Here is a 17,720-nt window from a genome sequence, read left to right as displayed (position 1 = left end):
AGCCTGGGGCAGTGACGGGTGGCCTCGTTGAGCGGTACCCGGTAACGTAATAAAAAAGTAGCGATCTAACATAGGTCGGTCTCACATGACGGGATAGGAATTACGGATTTCGCATGCTTCTGATCCGCGGTAATACGCAGATCAATCGCATTGGATTACACAATTCCGCTCACATTAGTGGTTTGGAATTGCGTAATCCACTCACAGAAAAGAGAACGCAGCAGGTACTATTTTACACCGGATATCCGCAATGTAGAGCCCATTGTGCTCCATGGTCGTGTATATACCCGCTGCCCATACGCAACTACGTTGTGTTCGGGCTGCGGGTACCCACGTCATCGCTAAGCGACGGTGCGGGAAATACAAACAAAAAAAATTGTACTGCGAATGACCGACTGTGTGAGTAGGCAGTTATGCGCAGTACATTATGGGGCCGTACGCAGGGTCACAGCAGGGTCACAGCCGGGATCCGCTGAGGGCCTCCGCAAGCAGGTTCCAACTACGGCTGCATGAGCCCGGTGTTATTCAGACCGTTACCTGTAATATGTATTTTACAAGAAGCCCCGGGAACGCTTGTCTTCCTGCAGTTCCAGGAGCAGCTTGTTGAGCGCCTTCTGTGCGAGACCACCGCACCTCGGCAAGCTTACGAAGACCCATGGAACGCCACTTTTTACACCCCATACTCGCCACTGAGGTCAAGAAATGACCCCCAAAAAGCATAAGAGGAGGGGGGATACCGATTTTATTGCCCCATGGGCCCATTCCAACCAGCCTCCGTAATTACCCTTGTCTTCGGAAATACCACACAGTTCACATTATGACTTTTATCTAAGATTTGGGGAAAGCCGAAAAGGGCGTGGAGTGAGTGTGTGTGTGTGTGGGGTAATCTTTAGGGAGTCAATTTTTATTCCGTACAAATGAGCAATAGGGCCTGGAATTTATTCAGTTGTGCCCTGCAATCCAACAGGTGTTCCCTCCATTATAGGCCTTGCCATGGGCCCTGTAAGTAGATTAGGGCCACAATGGGTATGTTTCTGAACTCGGGACAAACGGGGGTATCCATTTTAGGGTGAACGTCTTCATTCCTATGTACGCTGTACACAAAAACCTGTTTTTAAATTGAAAAAATTGCCAAAAAAATTGAAAATCGTAATTTTTTCCTTCTGCTTTGCTTAGATTCACGGAAATATTGTGGGGTCAAAATACGCAGTGCACCCCTAGATGAATTTGTTAAGGGGTCTAGTTTTTAAAATGGGGTCATTTGAGGGGGTTCCTTATCGTTTTGACCGCCCAATGGCTCTAATCGGGCGATGGGGCCTGAAATTTATTTATTATTTATGTTCCTTTCATTATAGGTCTAGCCATGTGTCCTGTAAGTAGATAAGGGCCACAATGGGTATGTTTCTGAACTTGGGACAAACAGGGGTATCCATTTTGTGGTGAACGTCTTCATTCCCATGTACGCTGTACAAAAAAAACAGTTTTTAAATTGAAAAAATTGCCAAAAAAATTGAAAATCGTAATTTTTTCCTTCTGCTTTGATAAGATTCAGTCAAATACTGTGGGGTCAAAATACACAGTATAACCCTAGATTAATTTGTTATGGGGTCTAGTTTTCAAAATGTGGTCATTTGAGGGGGTTGCTTATCGTTTTGGCCGCTCAATGGCTCTATAAGTGGGCGATGGGACCTACAATTTATTCAGTTGTACCCTGAAATCCAACGGGTGTTCTTTTCATTATAGGCCTAGCCATGTGTCCTGTAAGTAGATTAGGGCCACAATGGGTATGTTTCTGAACACGGGACAAACAGGGGTATCCATTTTTGGGGTGAAAGTCTTCATTAATATGTGTGCTGTAAAAAAACTGTTTTTAAATTGACGCAATTGCCCAAAAATTGAAAATCGTAATTTTTTCCTACTGCTTTGCTTAGATCTATTCAAAAATTGTACGGTTAAAATACACAGTACACCCCTAGATGAACGCGTTAAGGGGTCTAGTTTTCAAAATGGGGTCATTTGTAGGGGTTCTCTATTGTTTTGGGCGCTCAAGAACTTTACTAATGTGCTATGGGGCCTAAAAGGTCTTCAAGCAAAATCTATGTTCTGAAAACCACCGATTACTCCTTTCATTTTGGGACCCGTTGTGCATGTGGACATAAGACAATGGCTACAATGGGTATATTTCTGAAAACAGCACAAACAGGGGTATCCATTTTGGGGTGCAAGTCTTCATTTATATGTGTGCTGTACAAAAAAAGCAGTTTTTAAAATGACAGAATTGCCAAAGAAATGAAAATCACAATTTTTTCCTTTTGCTCTGCTTGAATTCATAAAAAAAACCGTGGGGTCAAAATGGGCAGTACACCCCTATATAAATTCGTTAAGGGGTCTAGTTTTCAAAATGGGGTCATTTGTGGGGGTTCTCTATTGTTTTGGGCGCTCAAGAGCTCTACATGTGTGCTATGGGGCCTAAAAGGACTTCAAGCAAAATCTATGTTCTGAAAGCCACCGATTACTCCTTTCATTTTGGGTCCCGTTGTGCATCCAGACAGAAGATTAGGGCCACAATGGGTATGTTTCTGAGCACAGGAGAAACAAGGGTATCCAATTTGTGGTGCAAGTCTTCATTTATATGTGTACTGTACACAAAAAGCTGTTTTTAAAATGACAGTATTGCCAAAAAAACGAAAATCACAATTTTTTCCTTTTGCTTTGCTTGAATTTATTCAAAAACTTTGGGGTCAAAATGGACAGTAAACCCCTAGATAAATTTGTTAAGGGGTGTAGTTTTCAAAATGGGGTCATTTGTGGGGTTTTTCTATGGTTTTGGGCGCTCAAGAACTCTACATGTGTGCTATGGGGCCTAAAACGCCTTCAAGCAAAATTTCTGTTCTGAAAGACACTGACTACTCCTTTCATTTTGGGCCCCGTTGTGCACTCAGATATAAGATTAGGGCCACATTGGGTATATTTTTGAACACAGGACAAATAGGGGGATCCATTTTGGGGTGTATATCATTTTCATGTAAACTATAGAAAAAAAATGTCTTTAAAATGACATATTTGCAAAAATATGAAATTTTACTTTTTCTCTTCTAAATTGAATTAATTCCTGAAAAAAAACTGTGGGGTCAAAATACTCATGGCCCCCTCAGTGAATACACTACGGGGTGTAGTTTTTAAAATAGGGTCATTTGTGGGGGTATCTGTTATTCTGACACCTATGAGCCTTTGCTATCTTGGCTTGGTGCAGGAAAATAAAGTGTTCTTCAAAATGCTGAAAAGTAATGTTACATTTGTACGTCTCCTAAATGGTTAAAAAAACAAAAGTTTTTCAAATGTGCATTCAGAATAAAGTAAATAGATGGAAATATATATCTTATAAAAAATTGTACAGTATGTTTGGACATATTTGAGATATTACAGTTGAAAATGTGAAAAAATGACCAGGGAGAGGCGGGACGGGGACGCACTTCTCGGCACTTAGCCCCGCCCCTCTCCTGCCTCCTTTCATTGCAAATAGTGCAGAGGGGTGGAGAGGAGGCAGAGAGGGGGCGGGAGCTCAGTTCCTGCTCCTGGCTCTTCCATCCTCACCCCCCTTGCAGATGATGACGACGTATATCGGCTTGGTGTGAAAACCTTCGTGTGAATCCAGCCTTAGCGAGTATACTCGCTCATCTCTAATCTTTAACAATTTTTTCAAATTTTCCCAATATTGGCACTTTAAATAAATATACACAAATTAGATTGGACTATTTTCACCACCTAAATGAAGTACAACATGTGGCGAAAAAACAATGTCAGAATCACTTGGATATGCAAAACCTTTATGGAGCTATTCTATGTTAAAGTACACATGTCAGATTTCCAAAATTTGGCCTTGTCATTAAGGCGCAAACAGGTTTGGTCACTAAGGGGTTAAAGAGGACAGTGACCTCAAGAACCTGATCCCTGACAACCCACTAATAACTTTTAGGAGGGGTCGTAATCTAAGAGATTGAGTAGTTAAAAGTCATTTAGGTCCAAGCCCAGAAAGTCTGACGTGGCTAGGGGCCTCAAAACTAAATGGAACTTTTTCCTTTAACAATTGCCTTGCTTGTAAGTTTATCCACAAAGGCGATTTGTTTCAAAGTGCTTATACGAGGGACATCTTTAAAATCCATGAATTTATCAATTGCAGAACGTCTAACCTAGTGTATATTGTGTCATGCCCCTGTCCAAAAAACTGTATTGGCAAGACTAACCCAATTTAGGAGGCACATTCTTGCGCATGTGGGAAACATTAAGAGGGGTGAACACACACCGCTCGCTGATCACATGCATCTCTGGCATAAGGGGGAAGAGCTCAATCTGAGATTTCAAGGTATCAAAACCATCCGCTCTCAAGGAGGAAGAGAGGACTTGGATAAACGTGTTCTTCAAAAAGAAGCACAATGGATTTATAGGGTTGACTCCATACACCCAAGGGGTGTAAACGAACTATTGTCCTTTAATAGTTTCCTTTAAACATTTATTTCTCTCTCCTCAATTTTCCATTTATACCTTTGGGTTTTTTTCCTCCTTGTCTGCTGAGCTGAGTCTGCATAATTTTTGGTATTTACTTTCATAAATCTCGATGACACGCATCATCCTCACCATCTTTAACCATTATTAACTAACTTATCAGCCATCATTTCTTTTCTTCATTTGTAAGGTTATGATTAATGTCTTGTTCACATCTTATCATGTTTGACCAATGTTATCTTACAATAACAAGACTTCTATTGCTAGTATCAACTTTTATATACAAGGTATCTTTACTCATATCATCATCTCTAGGGGATCTGGTAACGATGTTTATACGCATGGCGTGCCATGGCGTTGTTCCTTTATCACCATGGTTTCATCAGGCCCAACTCCCTATTGCTTGCCCCCGCCTACGGAGTGGTTCCACACTGTTACACTGTTACCTCAGTGACTGTCTGTCACCTTTCCAACTACTCCCCTTCGAGCCATGGAGAATTGACATGATTGCGCCGACCCACACTATAAAACAATGGCCACTTCATGTAGCGGCTGGGCATCATTGCCGGCAGACTGGTGTCGTGTTGCTAGGTGACTGGGTCATGTGCTTATCACATGACCAGTTCTCTTATCAAGATGCTAGCTAAGTAAATGATGCCATGCCTGTCTGACTTAGTGGCTTGGCATTGCTGCCTGCAGACTGGCATTGCATTGTTTTGCTATTGGGTCATTTACTCATCACATGACCAGCTTCCTAATTAAGACACTAATTCAGTTGCGGGCATCATTGATGGGTTAGTTTAGAGACGCTTCTTGACAGGTCTACGGCTGCAATTTACCAAACAGCACATTCTAGACACCTAGAAAAAAAGAAATAAAAGAATTTTTGCGTTTATTCTCCTTAAAGGGGTGGTCTCGCGAAACCAAGTGGGGTTATACACTTCCGTATGGCCATATTAATGCACTTTGTAATGTACATTGTGCATTAAATATGAGCCATACAGAAGTTATTCCACTTACCTGCTCCGTTGCTAGCGTCCTCGTCTCCATGGTTCCGTCTAAATTCGCTGGCAGCTTGCTTTTTTAGACGCGCTTGCGCAGTCCGGTCTTCTCCATTCAGCACGAGCCGCTTCAGTGTGCTCCCCGCTACAGCTCTTCTGCGCATGCGCAGACGAGCTGTCACTGCTCGGGAGCGCGCTGAAGCGGCCATTCTGCACCATCCTCTGTTAGAGGAAGGTGCAGACACTGGAGCTGCCCAGCGGAGAAGACCAGCCCAGCCCAGCAGCCCCGGGAAGCCTCCAAGGTAAGTGATGGGTCGGGGGGGGGCTGCCGCTGCGCCGGGCTGCGCCGGGGGGGGGCTGCCGCTGCGCCGGGGGAGCTGCCGCTGCGCCGGGGGAGCTAGCGCTAGGCCGGGGGGGCTGTCGCTGCGATGGGGGGGGCTGTCGCTAGGCCGGGGGGGCTGTCGCTAGGCCGGGGGGGCTGTCGCTAGGCCGGGGGAGCTAGCGCTAGGCCGGGGGAGCTAGCGCTAGGCCGGGGGGGCTGTCGCTGCGATGGGGGGGGGCTGTCGCTGCGCCGGGGGAGCTGTCGCTAGGCCGGGGGGGCTGTCGCTAGGCCGGGGGGGCTGTCGCTAGGCCGGGGGGGCTGTCGCTAGGCCGGGGGAGCTGTCGCTAGGCCGGGGGAGCTGTCGCTAGGCCGGGGGAGCTGTCGCTAGGCCGGGGGAGCTGTCGCTAGGCCGGGGGAGCTGTCGCTAGGCCGGGGGAGCTGTCGCTAGGCCGGGGGAGCTAGCGCTAGGCCGGGGGAGCTAGCGCTAGGCCGGGGGGGCTGTCGCTGCGATGGGGGGGGCTGTCGCTGCGCCGGGGGAGCTAGCGCTGGGGAGCCGGGGGCTAGCGCCGGTTACCTGCTGTCTGGTCGGCGGCTGCGGGGCGTCTGGTCGGCGGCTGCGATGCGTCCGGTTGCCATGGAGACACAGCTGGCGGCGTCTCGGGAGCGCGCACGTCGGGCTGCAGCGAGCGACTGGGAAAGAGCCGGCGGCCATCTTGAGGAAACTTTTATAACTTGCTGAAACGCTGGAACGGTAAGTACGAACCAGCTAGAAATGTCATTTACAGGGGGGCTTAGTAATGTGTGTTTAATGGGGGGGACTGGGCAAAAAAAAAAATTAACTGCTTCCTCGAGACATCTCCTTTAATGTCAAACGCTTCTGTATACACACTTATTGATGTTTCCTGATGAGTCGCCCTCTGCGATGAAACACGTAGAACAGAACACGAATGAGAACCGAACTACAGAATCTGATTGCATCTTTGAAATAGACACTCATTGGATGTCAATCCTGATTCCACTATAGTGTCATATTTAGAGTGGCATTTTTTAAAGTGACCATTTTTCCATAGCATACATCTGCGGTTTTTGTCTGCATCACTCTTTCTTGACCTGGTCCTTCCAGACGGAAAATCCTAGATCATCTCTTTGGGGTTCCATACCTGACCCCCCTTTGACTTTTTAGTCCTTTCCTGTTTTTATTTTGTTTGTCTATTTACATTGGTCCTTAATTAGCATTTTTAATTATTATTATCAATAAAGGTTATGTTTTAAAAGGGGTCCTATCCAGTGACTATGCTAATGTTCCCTTAGGATCCCCTCAGTTCCAGTGATCTTCAAAGCGATGGTTTTGTTGTTCAGCGCTAGTTGAATCCTCAACTCTGGTCTCTAGGCCTTCAGAATATCAAGTGATTAGCAGCTTTTTATACCCTATTGCTTTTGGATACAGTGCTATTACTTCATTAGCTGTTCTACACATTTGAAAAAAAACGTTCTCAGCAATTACATGCCTAATCAGAAAACACCTATACTAGACCTTATTTTACTTTGCATAAACGTACCACCTACTGCTTTTTTCTTAATGCCAATGCTAAGAACGCCTACACTAGCCTTTGTTTTTTTTTCTAGAAATTACAATCTTGACAGAGAGATTCTTTTAAAGGTCAATTCACAAAATTCCTTGTTTTTTTCACTCAAATTATGAACACCCACCTGATTAGTCCTACTTTCAAAGGCCAATCTAAAGGATCACATTCTTTTCCTTCTCTAATGCACACGCCCTGCTATCAAACTATTGTCCACTTAACTTTACATGTAAATGCGGTGTTCCAGCAGAGAGACAGCCAGCTGGGGGGGAGTCCACGGGCATAAACAAGATGGCGGTCACAGGTGGTTTTGTGCTCTCTCTCCACAAAAGGACCAATACAGAGAACTTGCTTGGGAATGCACTCGGCGGCTAAACAGGGTTTGGAACCTAACTCGCTTAATGTCGAGGGGCTTTGTCACGGGTGACGCCAGTACCTTTAAGTTGTGAACTCCCAGTGGATGACATGAAAATTACTGAGACGAGTCCGCGGTTTTTCTGTTGCAAAACCGAAGGTACACAGTTTTACTAACAGTCTTTCTTTTCTTTTTTTCTCAGAACATTTGTACAATTCACACCAAAATGCAACTTTCAGTTTAATACAGGATAACACGTTGAAATCAGTATCCTCTAGAACCTTTACCAGAGTTATCTTCAACACACTCTCTTTCTCTATTTTAGTGCTCCTTTACAGGATTCCCATCAGTTTGAGTTATCTGAGCGTTTGTTTGAACTAGTTGGTGAAGCAGACTATGTGGGTAATAGAGACCTGGGTGAGGCCAGACTTTTCCCTGACTGACTTAGTATATAACAGGGGCTCGTCACACTCGCTGTTCCTTAGGAAGATTCAGACCTATTCTCCCCCACACTGCAACCATACTTCTCCTCAGACTCCTCTGTGACTGACTTCTTCACTGGCTGAATGACTCACAGACTTCTTCTCTCACTAACCCCCTGACTGGAACTCTGACTGAAACTGACTTTCCTGCTCAATCTCTCTGAGTGAAAAACCGTGTAACTCCTCCCGACTTGCACTGCTCTCTTTTCCCTGGCTTAGATCCCCTCCACCAATCAGTGATTAGGCTGATATTAACCAATCAGGAGACAGATGTTGATGGGCAGATTAGGACGTCGTCTGTGAGGAAAAGGGGGAAAAAGGGTTTCTTTGACAAACAACCCCAGAAATTTCTCCTAAGGGCTCTTTCACAAGCATATATCGTCCCGCTGTCTTCACAGTCGGCCGATATACACTGTGATCTGATGCACCGGATTCCAATGCATTAGATCACATAGCCATATTCCCGCGATGTAAAAGCACCTGGCCGGCAAATATAGCGCCGGGCGTTTTTAAGTTGAACCCAAAAGATAGTCCTGGAACTATCTTTTGGGCCAGAATACTTTAGTCGCTGCATGGGCTCCTATGGGAGCCAATGACAGCAGCTAGAGAATGGAGGTGGGAGGAAGTTTAGCAGCGCGAGTGCTAAACTCCCTCCGTCTTCTCTCCTCCCCTCCCCTCTGGCTGATTCCAACGGGTGGCGGAGCTAAGCGCTGCCTCATTGCGCCTCCCATTGCTGGCTGCAGACGAGGTGTGGGATGGGAGCGAAGCTAAGCTCCCTCTCCTTGTCCGCAGCCAGCAATGCGAGGAGGTGGGGCGGCGTTTAGCGGCATCCCACCCCCTCTTATTGCAATCAGCTGCTGGGGAGGAGAGAGGAGGTGAGCTGGTGAGGGGGATGGAAGGGGAAGACTCAACGGCATGGCAGCCTCAGCATATATGCACCGGGGCCCATGCCATCTGAACGGGCACACAAACGATAGATTTGTGCACTCGTTCACGAGGTTAAACTCCTCACATTGTAGCATATATCAGAGGGCGGCTGATATACGCTCATGTGGAAGAGTCCTAAGGAGTACATAAAAAAGTTTTTAAATTAGTGACTGTATGACATCCTCTAGGACCTTCTGGGCCACAACATAAACACTACCCAGCTACACAGCGGACAACTAAAATGCCCGGGCACTTTTTTATAGTCCGTAGCTCCAGCGGTAATAGTAACATCCCACAGTCGCCCCAGTGGTAATGATGACACTACACAGCAGGCCCCAGTGGTAATGGTGACACTACACAGCGGCCCCCAGTAGTAATAGTGATACCCCACAGTGGCTCCCAGTAGTAATAGTGATACCCCACACGCGCCCCCAGTAGTAATAGTGACATCCCACAGCGGCCCCCAGTAGTAATAGTGACACCCCACAGCGGCCCCCAGTAGTAATAGTAACATCCCACAGTGGCCCCAGTAGTAGTAGCACCTCCCCGAGCCCCATATACTTACCCCCCTCCTCTGCTTGGTGCTGCTGCTCACGCAGATCCTGGGTGCACACTGCGCCGTCAGCGTGCTGCCAGACATCTTCTCCCCTGCTCTCGCGGAACCAAAAAGGAGACGTCAGGGGAGGAGGGAGGAGGATCCCGGCTGCACACTGACGTCACAGTGTGTGCCAGGACTAGCGCCGCTAGCTGCACAGCTGAGTGAATACCGGCAGGGGAGTGAATACCTGCTGGTATTCAATAATGTGGTGAGCATCCAACGGTGATGCGTGCCAGCAGGGAGGGCACTGCGTGCTGCCTCTGGTACGTGTGCCATAGGTTCGCCACCACTGTCCTATTACAAACGTGTCAGCATTTTAAAATTTGTTTCCTGAAACCTGCAGGAGATAGATATTTTATGTGTAAGAAAAATGTACAGTCATGGCACTTGGAGTACCAAGGGGAAAAACTTGCTTTCTCAAAGCTGGTCACAGTAAAAATCATTGCATTGAACTAAATGTAATGGAAAAGTAAACAGGTTACATAACATTTGTGTTGAAATAATCTGATCAGTCTGATCATAGTTATTGTTTAAAGAATAATTAACCTTTATTTTTCTCATAATACAATATTACAAGTGAGGATAAGACATCTTGTAATTTATATATATAAAGACGAAAGCCCTCACTGACTCACTGACTGACTGACTGACTGACTCGCCAAAAATTCTCCAACTTCCCGATGTCGTAGAAGCATGAAATTTGGCACGAGCATAGATTATGTCCAAAATAGGAAAAGTAAATGGGTTCCAACTCGATTATTCAATTCTAGCGCAAAAAAACTAGCGTCCAAATTTTACGTACGCAATCTAAATCTCTCACTTCCCGATGTGGAAACATGAAATTTGGCATGAGCATTGAATATGTCATAAATAGGAAACGCTAATGGGTCCCAACCCGATTATTCAATTCTAAGCGCAAAAGAATTAGCGTCCAAATTTTACGTACGGAATCTAATTCTCTCACTTCTTGGTGTAATAGAAACTTGAAATTTGGCAAGAGCATTGATTATGTCATAAATAGAAAAAGTTAATGGGTCCCAACTCGATTATTTAATTATAAGCGCAAAAGAATTAGCGTCAAAATTTTATGTACGTAATGTAATTCTCTCACTTCCCGGTGTCATGGAAACGTGAAATTTGGAACAGGCATTGATTATATCATAAATAGGAAAAACTAATGGGTCCCAACTCGATTATTCAATTCTATGCGCAAAAGAATTAGCGTCCAAATTTTACGTACGTAATCTAATTCTCTCACTTGAAATTTAGCAGGGCATTGATTATTATGTCATACATAGGAAAGGTTAATGGGTCCCAACTCGATTGTTCAATTCTTAGCGCAAAAGAATTAGCGTCCACATTTTACTTACAAAATCTAATTCTCTCACTTCCCGATGTCGTAGAAACATGAAATTTGGCATGAGTATTGATTATGTCATAGATAGGAAAAGTTAATGGGTCCCAACTCGATTATTTAATTCTAGCGCAAAAGAATTAGCGTCAAAATTTTTCGTGCATAATCTAAATCTCTCACTTCCCAATGTCATAGAAACGTAAAATTTGGCACGAGCGTGAATATGTCATAAATAGGAAACGCTAATGGGTCCCAATTCGATTATCCAATTCTATGCGCAAAAGAATTAGTGTCCAAATTTTACATACGTAATCTAATTCTCTCACTTCCCGATGTCATAAAAACTTGAAATTTGGGACGAGCATTGATTATGTCATAAATAGGAAAAGTTAATAGTTCCCAACTCGATTGTTCAATTCTAAGCGCAAAAGAATTAGCATCCACATTTTACGTACAAAATCTAATTCTCTCACTACCCGATGTCATAGAAACTTGAAATTTGGCACGGCCATTGATTGTGTCATGAATATGAAAAGCTAATGGCTCCCAACTCGATTATTCAATTCTAAGCGCAAAAGAATTAGCGTCCAAATTTTACATACGGAATCTAATTCTCTCACTTCCCAATGTCATTTTCTATAAAGGAAATGTTGCATGGTTACCTCCCTGTGGTGTTTCCTGGTAACGCAGAGAACTATGCAAAATGGTAAACATATTTTTTCCCGGTATCTCTAAAGTAACCACGACTTGATAAGATTTTCCGTGTGAACACCAGATAAACACCAGTACCAAATTAACTCGGGCGAAGCCGGGTATATCAGCTAGTATATATATATAAAATTGAATGTATGCGTGTCTGTCTGTCTGTTTGTCCTTTATGCGCTACTACACCATTCATCCGATCGCAATGAAACTTTGCGAAGTTGGTGAGTACACTCCTGGGAAGATAACTGGCATAGTACATTTATCCTATGATAAATGGCGCGCATGTGAGCGTCGTCGACAGTTATGCCGCCCCACGTAGATAGTTCGATTTCCATCATTGCCACTAATTCTCTCACTTCCCGATGTTGTAGAAACATGAAATTTGGCACAAGCATAGATGATGTCCAAAATAGGAAAAGTAAAGAGGTCCCAACTTAATTATTCAATTCTAGTGCAAAAGAACTAGCGTCCAAATTTTACGTACATAATCTAATTCTCTCATTTCCCGATGTCGTAAAAAGATGAAATTTGGCTCAATCATAGATTTTGTCATAAATAGGAAAAGTTAATGGGTCCCAACTCGATTATTCAATTATAGCGCAAAATAATTAGTGTCCAAATTTTACGTGCGTAATCTGATGCTCTCACTTCCCGATGTCGTGGAAACATGAAATTTGGCACGAGCATTGATTATGTCATAAATAGGAAAAATTAACAGGTCCCAACTCGATTATTCAATTCTAAGCGCTTAAGAATTAGCGTCAAAATTTTCCATGCGTAATCTAATGCTCTCACTTCCCGATGTCATAGAAACAAGAAATTTGGCACACTCATAGATTATGTCCAAAACAGGAAAAGTTAATGGGTCCCAACCCGATTATTCAATTCTAGCGCAAAAGAATTAGCGTCAAAATTTTACGTGCGTAATCTAATTCTCTCACTTCCCAATGTCATAGAAATTTGAAATTTGGCACAGGGATTGATTATGTCATAAATAAGAAGAGTTAATGGGTCCCAACTCAATTATTCAATTCTAAGCGCAAAAGAATTAGCGTCCAAATTTTACGTACATAATCTAATTCTCTCACTTCCCGATGTCATAGAAACATGAAATTTGGCATGAGCATTGATTGTGTCATAAATAGGAAAAGCTAATAGGTCCCAACTCGATTATTCAATTATAGTGCAAAAGAATTAGCGTCCAAATTTTATGTACCTAATCTAATTCTTTCACTTGAAATTTGGCACGAGCATTGATTATTATCTCATAAATAGGAAAAGTTATTGGGTCCCAACTCGATTATTTAATTCTAACCGCAAAAGAATTAGCGTCCAAATTTTACGCACGGAATCTAATTCTCTCACTTCCTGATTTAATTTTATATAAAGGAAACGTGGCATGGTTACCTCCATGTGGTGTTTCCTGGGTAACATAAAGAACCATACAAAATGGTGAACATATTTTTTTCTCTCCGTATTTCTAAAGTAACGACGACTTCATAAGATTTTCTGTGGGAACACCAGATAAACATCAGCACCAAATTAATTCGGGCGAAGCCGGTGTATATCAGCTAGTATAAATTATTATAGAACAGAACCAAAGAAGGAGAGGACAGCCAACCAATTAAAACTGTGCTCGTTGCCAAACATACAACACTATAAAATATATCCACAAAGACCAAAAATGTGTGCATCACAAGACACTTATATAATAAATACATCAAAGATAACAATTGCTACAAAAAATATACTAGAACATGCACAGACCAGACAAAAGCAATTAAAAATACCTCAAAAATCGTAGACATAGGGCTAACCAACATTCTGGATCCACAAACATAAAAAAGAATGCACCCATGAACAGCCTCATGGTCTCAAAAATCCACAAGTCAAATTGAAGGTATCGTTGCATTAATACATCTAAGAATAACAATGTAAAATACCCATGTATCATAGAAAACGACAAGTACTATTTAGGCAAAGTATGACAGAAAAGTGAAGAATAAGTCTTTATTGAAAAGACATGTATGAAAATGCAACAAGAAATACAAAACTTAAATTTTAGTATTTTCTTACTTGAGAAATAAAAACGAAAAAAAAAAAACCCTTGATATCGCCTTAGTGGTGGCGCACAGTCTGCAAGTCCTTCAAGCTATCCTGTGGTGGTGCAGTGAGTTAGTGAGCAAGTTCTCCTCCGTTACTGTAAGAAAAGTCAGATTTTCAAAACAGTAGCAGCTGAGGGAGAGGTAAGGAGCTGGAGAGGTCCTGACTCCTGTCCCAACAAGCCCCTGTAGCAGACACTGCAGCACCACCGGTAACACAGGTCCCTGTGGTGGCAAACAGTGGGTGGCGGCACATAAGGCAGCAAGTGAGGGAAACTAAAAAGAACCCTACGTTCTGACACCATACAGTGGCAGTGTCATGCTGACAAAGAGCCAGACCCGTCCAGCCTTACATACAGCCTGCAGGCACTGAGGTCTCTGGAGTCTGGACTGTGTCTATCAGCGTGAGTGCAGTGGAGCAGCAAGACAGCAGGGGGCCCAGGCTGGCTCTGTTGGTGGCGCCTGACTGCGGGACTGTAGTATTGCACCAAGGAGGAGGTTGTAGATTGGATTATGGAACACTGGAAGATGATGGAGGGGAGATTGTGAGACATTGATGTAAGATGATAGGGGTTGATGGATTATGGAACATCGTCAGACAGTGGGGATCGATTATGGGATATTGGAAGAAAGTGATGGGGGTTTCGTTGAGTGCAATCATATTTTCTAGTATAGTGAAAAAAACGGGGGTATCCGGGGGAAGGTAGAACTCAGTCCATTTACTGCTGGCAGTGGGAGTATGTTATACTTGACCGCTTTGCTTGGATAGGCAATCTATACAATGACACATTTCACACATTGCATGTAACATATAGAAGACATTATACCAGCTAGTCTCTTGCTATTACTTCAGGGAAAACTGACAATTAGAGACCTAAGAGGGGAAAAAGGCAGAAAATGCAGGATATAAGTCTTATAATAGCCAGAAATAGTTCTAATCTTCATATACACACATGGCATCTTAGTTTTAAAAGTCATATGAAAGTTTAATTTAACCCTTTAGATACCAAGCACCGTAAATAGGGTCCTGATCTTCAAACCTGCACTATAGTAAATTTACGGTGTCGGTTTAAAGCTCCTGCAATCTAGCATAATATGCTTTATAGAGAACTCCAAATTCCCTGTATAGACATAATCAGTCCAGAATTTTAAAACAATTTTGGTGGACACATTCAATTTAAACTTAATTTCCAATTTATTGTGCTCCATTGTGCAAAGACTAAATGGCATGCTTGGTTTTCTATCCTTTAGGGTACGTTCAGACGAGCGTATTTTTGCACGTACATACGCACGCAGAAAACCGTGTGCCTATTAAAACCATGTAGTTCCTATGAAGTGTTCATATGCCCTTGTTTTTTCACTGCGTGCAAACGCGCACAGCAACGAAAAAAGGACATGCGTGGCTGTTTGGTCCGTACTGTGCTGCTCTTTACATTGGCTCCTATGGGACATGCAGGACGAAAGTCCGGCCGTGTGAACGACCCAATAGACAGTAATGTAATTTTTGCCAGAACATCAGAGTCCTGCTGGTGAAGGCCAATCCCAGGAGGTGTCTGGGCAGGGCAGCCCAGAAAAAAAGAGAAAACAACCGGGGTGAAAAACCACAACAAAACACACATAAAAGCCAATAAAAAAGGTTTAGAATAGGAAAAAAAAGGAGTATAAAGGAAGAAACGTAGTAATCAAAAGTTCGCTGGGGCGCCAAAGAAATCGTGTAGCTCACAACTATCAATTAGAGATGAGCGAGCGTACTCGGATAAGCCATACTCGTCCGAGTAATTGGCTTTATCCGAGTACCGCTGTGCTCGGGGCTAAAGATTCGGGTGCCGGCACGGAGCGGGGAGCTGCAGGGGAGAGCGGGGAGGAACGAAGGTAAGATCTTTCTCTCCTTCTCTCCCGCCCGCTCTCCCCTGCTCCCCGCCGCAACTCACCTGTCAGTCGCAGCGGCACCCGAATCTTTAGCCCCGAGCACAGCGGTACTCGGATAAAGCCAATTACTCGGACGAGTATGGCTTATCCGAGTACGCTCGCTCATCTCTACTATCAATGCATAAAATACTGGCGCCGTGTATATTTGCTGGGATGCTGATAAAGCTCAACGTATGGAGCGCTTCTATGTGCGCTCCACGCAGCCAAATTCCAAATTTCGAACACGCATATCACAAGCACGGACCTTCATTCATGCGCATTTTTTCACGCATGTACGCGCGGATTAATGCATACATATGCGCCTGTGTGAACCCACCCTTAGGGCTCAAATAAATGGGTGCATGCGCTAATACACTTGCCACTATGAAACATATTAGTGCATGAATCAGTAATTTTTATTTTATTTTTTTGACTATTTAAATTACACTCTATTGCATGCTAGTTTTTAAAAAAGCGGTAAAATAGGTCTTTTCACACTCGTAATATTAACGTGCGAGAATCCTGCTAGTCAAAACTAAATAATTAAAGTCAGTGGTTTTGTTTTTTCCTGTTTTGCGGCTGTGATTTTCTGAAGAAGTCCTCATAAAAATTAGGTCCCATCAGCTTGGATAAAAATATCTTACAAGATCAGCACTTTTGCCTGTTTTAATCCCAAAGACATGCATGAGATCAGGTGAAGGATTTACTTCATAGATATTTAGTTTTAAACATGTACCAAAATGTACAACCACCATTGTGACTGAGTCCGGAGACAGCGGCTACTGCAGAACTAGATCTCCAGAGATATTATGGAAGTTTTACATTAGATTAAAGCAGGCTAGAGACAATCAACCCACAATTGTGCTTGTTTACATCTCTTAGGGCTTAAACCCATGGGAGTGTTTTTGCCCCGCTTTGCGACCATGTAAATCATCGCCGCAAAATGTTACAAAGCTAAACTATCACTTTAAATGGTTTTGTTTTCACTATCAGGATTCTCGCACATTAAAACTACGTGCGAGAAAGACAGGGCAGGACCTATCGCATGCCACGATTTTAATCATGCGAGCGGAAAATCGCTACGATTCTTCGCTCGTGCGCATTAGGCTGTGCTTTCCATAGTTATCCTATGGAAAGTGTATCATGCGAGCTCCACGTGCGGTTTATCGCTGCGAATCTCGCTATCACACCTTACCCGTGGACAGGCACCCTAAGGAAATCCAAGGTGAAAATCCATAGCAGAAATTGACATATTGTGAATTTAAAATCCACAGAGCAGGTTAATTTACACTTTAAATTTTCTCTACAGTGTGGATGGGACTTCTTCACAATGTCTGTACTATAAATGCTGTAGATTTTATTTCCGACCCGGGTGAACATACACTAAGAGACGTATACTTGTATCCTGTTCTTGTTTTCCATGTGAAAAAATATCTAAAGCTGCACTCTGTGAACCTGTCCTGATGTAGGAGCTCATGTGATCGATGTCTTACCAGTTTCCAGCTTTGGAGCTGCATAACAGGACATTGTAGATACAAGCAGAATGAAGAATCCTGATGCAGCCATTCTGCTATAACCAGAACAGCGCAGTTCGTTCTCAGCCTGAAGCTTCTCTCCGCAGAGCAGAATATATATACTCCACTGAGCTAAATGCAGAATAAATATCCCTGTAACTTACAGGAATTGTTGATATCACCTAGTAACTGATGTTGCAAGAACAGAAACGGTTGCCTAACATTGTGTGGTGAAATAATCGGATCTGTCAATACACAATCACTGTGCATCCAAACATCATGTTTACTTTTGCTTTTTTAAATTTACACAAAAAAAACCAAGATAAACCCTGTCCAATCCAATTTCCCTGCCACCCGCACACTCCC

General features: G+C 43.4%; 1 protein-coding gene across 1 annotated transcript in view; it reads right to left on the bottom strand.

The window, feature by feature from the left end:
* LOC136620287 (complement factor H-like) overlaps nt 1–17,448 on the bottom strand; it is a 197,029-nt gene extending 179,581 nt beyond the window's left edge. The window contains exon 1 of the mRNA XM_066594988.1: nt 17,334–17,448. Within this exon, the coding sequence (XP_066451085.1) occupies nt 17,334–17,406 (73 nt within the window). The 5' untranslated portion in view covers nt 17,407–17,448. The remainder of the gene's footprint in view (nt 1–17,333) is intronic.
* Nucleotides 17,449–17,720: the final 272 nt, after the last annotated feature.

Source organism: Eleutherodactylus coqui, chromosome 3, assembly GCF_035609145.1.
Source record: "Eleutherodactylus coqui strain aEleCoq1 chromosome 3, aEleCoq1.hap1, whole genome shotgun sequence".
NCBI classification, from domain to species: domain Eukaryota; kingdom Metazoa; phylum Chordata; class Amphibia; order Anura; family Eleutherodactylidae; genus Eleutherodactylus; species Eleutherodactylus coqui.
Note: the sequence above shows the minus strand (reverse complement) of the source record. Positions and strands in the feature narration are given on the sequence as shown.